The sequence below is a fragment of the Dictyostelium discoideum genome, assembly GCF_000004695.1.
Source record: "Dictyostelium discoideum AX4 chromosome 2 chromosome, whole genome shotgun sequence".
Classification (NCBI taxonomy): domain Eukaryota; phylum Evosea; class Eumycetozoa; order Dictyosteliales; family Dictyosteliaceae; genus Dictyostelium; species Dictyostelium discoideum.
This window is the reverse complement of record NC_007088.5, coordinates 1516724-1519223: the sequence shown is the minus strand read 5'-3', so window position 1 is coordinate 1519223 and position 2500 is coordinate 1516724. Positions and strand designations below refer to the sequence as shown.

At 25.7% G+C, this 2500-nt stretch overlaps 2 protein-coding genes across 2 annotated transcripts in view; both read right to left on the bottom strand.

Moving 5' to 3' along the window:
- Nucleotides 1–710, bottom strand: part of DDB_G0272180 (hypothetical protein) — a gene marked incomplete at both ends in the record, with an annotated part of 1097 nt that extends 387 nt beyond the window's left edge. Inside the window, one exon of the mRNA XM_640133.1 lies at nt 1–710. This exon is cut by the window's left edge and continues 58 nt beyond it. Within this exon, the coding sequence (XP_645225.1) occupies nt 1–710 (710 nt within the window).
- A 499-nt stretch (nt 711–1209) lies between these two features.
- The window catches only part of DDB_G0272182 (hypothetical protein), a gene marked incomplete at both ends in the record, with an annotated part of 2478 nt that continues 1187 nt past the window's right edge, over nt 1210–2500 (bottom strand). The window contains one exon of the mRNA XM_640132.1: nt 1210–2500. This exon is cut by the window's right edge and continues 974 nt beyond it. Within this exon, the coding sequence (XP_645224.1) occupies nt 1210–2500 (1291 nt within the window).

Sequence of the window (2500 nt, the reverse complement as noted above, 5' to 3'; positions counted from 1 at the left end):
AATAATAATTTAATTGTTGATTGATTAATGCCATATAAATCATTAACACTTAATGTACCAATGATTTTATTTGTTGAATCTTCTAAAACTGGAATTGCAGAACATTTATGAGTATTCATAATTTTAAAAGAATCTATTGTTAATGTTGATGATTTTGTAGTAATTAAAGATTCTTTTGATGGTAAGAAAGGCTTAATTAAACTACTACCAATTGTAGTATCACCCAATTGACCTAAAACCGATAGATTATTATTTAAAAATTTGATAACATTCGATTGAGAAACTATATTTTCAATATCCGAGAAAACCGTCAACAATGCTAATCTATGTACACCATTTGCATAAAGTTTTAAAACTTCAAATAAACTTTGCTCTTCTAATACTACTACGAATTGATCTTTCTTTTTTTCATCCATTATATTATTAACATTTGAATTCAAGAAACCAATTGAATATAAACGAATATCATCATCACTTGAATCACTTGATAATTTAAGTTTGGCCAATAATGATAAAACATCATTTGTATCAACGAATCCAATAACTCTCTTTCCTTCCCCATCAATAACTGGTAAACTTGATAAAGAATTTTCATATAATACACTTAACAATTTCTCAACATCTTCTGATTTCTTTATTGATACCATTGTATTTTTATCTAAATCTGCAATTGCAGTTTGACTAAATAATCTTATATAATCTTCTGTCATTCTTTTAATTATTTGTTTTAATTTGAAAATAAACTTTTTTTTTTTTTGTTGTGTGATGTGTTTAATTTTGTTTGAAAAAATAAATGATAATAAAAAAAAAAGGAAAAAAAAAAAAGGAAAAAAAAAATAATAAAAATAAAAATAAAAAATAAATAATAAAATAAAAAAAACACACACACATACACACACACAGAATGATTTATTTAATTTTTTTTTTTTTTTTTTTTTTTATTTACTTATTTCTATTTTTGTTTATTATTTTATTATTATTAATATTATTATTATTATTTTAAATTAAAAAAAAAAAGAAAAAAAATTTTACCAAAAAAAGATATTTTTTTTTTATTTTTTTTTTTTATAACATTATAATTATTTTTATTTTTATAAAATATTATTACTTTCATTATTATTATAGTTATTATTTTAATAATTTTTGATTTCGATTTTGATTTTGATTGATTTTGATTTTGATTTTGATTTATTATTATTATTTTTTAATTTAAACTAATCTACCCAACATACTAATCATACCATCATTATGAGCACCCATATTTTCTAAATTTGACATATCGGCATGTAATAATTGATCAACATAGGATTTTAATTCAGTTAATTGATTAGAAGTAAAAGAGTTCATTACTTTATCGGACATTAAGAGATGAGTTTTTTGATTACCTTTAACTTGAATAATCTTTGCGCAAGAATTATTCATTTGTTCTTCAGTGATTTCAATGACTTTTTTAGCAGAGGTAGTTTGTAAAGCTTGAATTACCTCTTCTGATTGTTCTTTTGAACTTAAAGCATTTGGACAAAAGAGAGCAAATTTAGAACCAATGAAAATGAATTTATTTGCTGCCTCTTTTGAATTGATTTTAATGACTTTATAACCTAAAGCACTTGCCCAAAGGTCGATGAATTTTGATTGACGATCATTCTTTGTAGAACAATATGCTAATCTATGTTCTCTATCTAAAACGATTTCACTAAAATCAATAAAGTAACCATCATCTCCATTAATTGATGGTGATGATGATTCATCTAAACTACTACTATCTTTAATAAATTGTTCAATTGTTGTTTCATTGTATTCTAATTTACCTTGTTCACATGGGGTAAAATCTAAAACACGAGTATACTTTGGAAGGAAACCAAATTTAAGGATATCAGCTCTTCTTTCTCTTCTTCTTGATTGATTTGAGAGTGGATAAAGTACCAAGGTATTCTTTTCAGTTGATTTAATTTCATCTCTATCATGTGTTGAAAACCAGTCTGCAACGAAAACAGCTTTATCAGTACGATGATATGGTTCATGACAGAATAAATGTACACGTACACCAGCATCTACTAAAAGTTTATGAAGTTTTGAATAATCTTGTAAAATCAATTGTCTTTGTTGACGAATTAAACTTGCATTCATACCAATTCTATCCTTTACGAAATCAGTTGGTGAAATCATTAAAAATTTATCAGAACCATCTTCATCTTGATCACTACCACTACCGCTGCTGCTGTCCCTACTATTACGGCGAATTATTTGTGGTGATAATTTATCACTTGATGGTGAATGTTGTAATGAACCACCTGGTCTTGGACGATCGAATCTTGATACTACTTGAGAACAACAATGTACTGAACCATACATTTTAGTGACTGTACGGAAATCTACAAATAACAATTGACTATTGGTTTTGGTTGAACGAGCGATGGTTTTAGCGGTGGCTCTATCCACAACGATGAATTTACCGTTACCAATGTTTAAACCATTGCAACCATAATCTTTTTGATTTTGA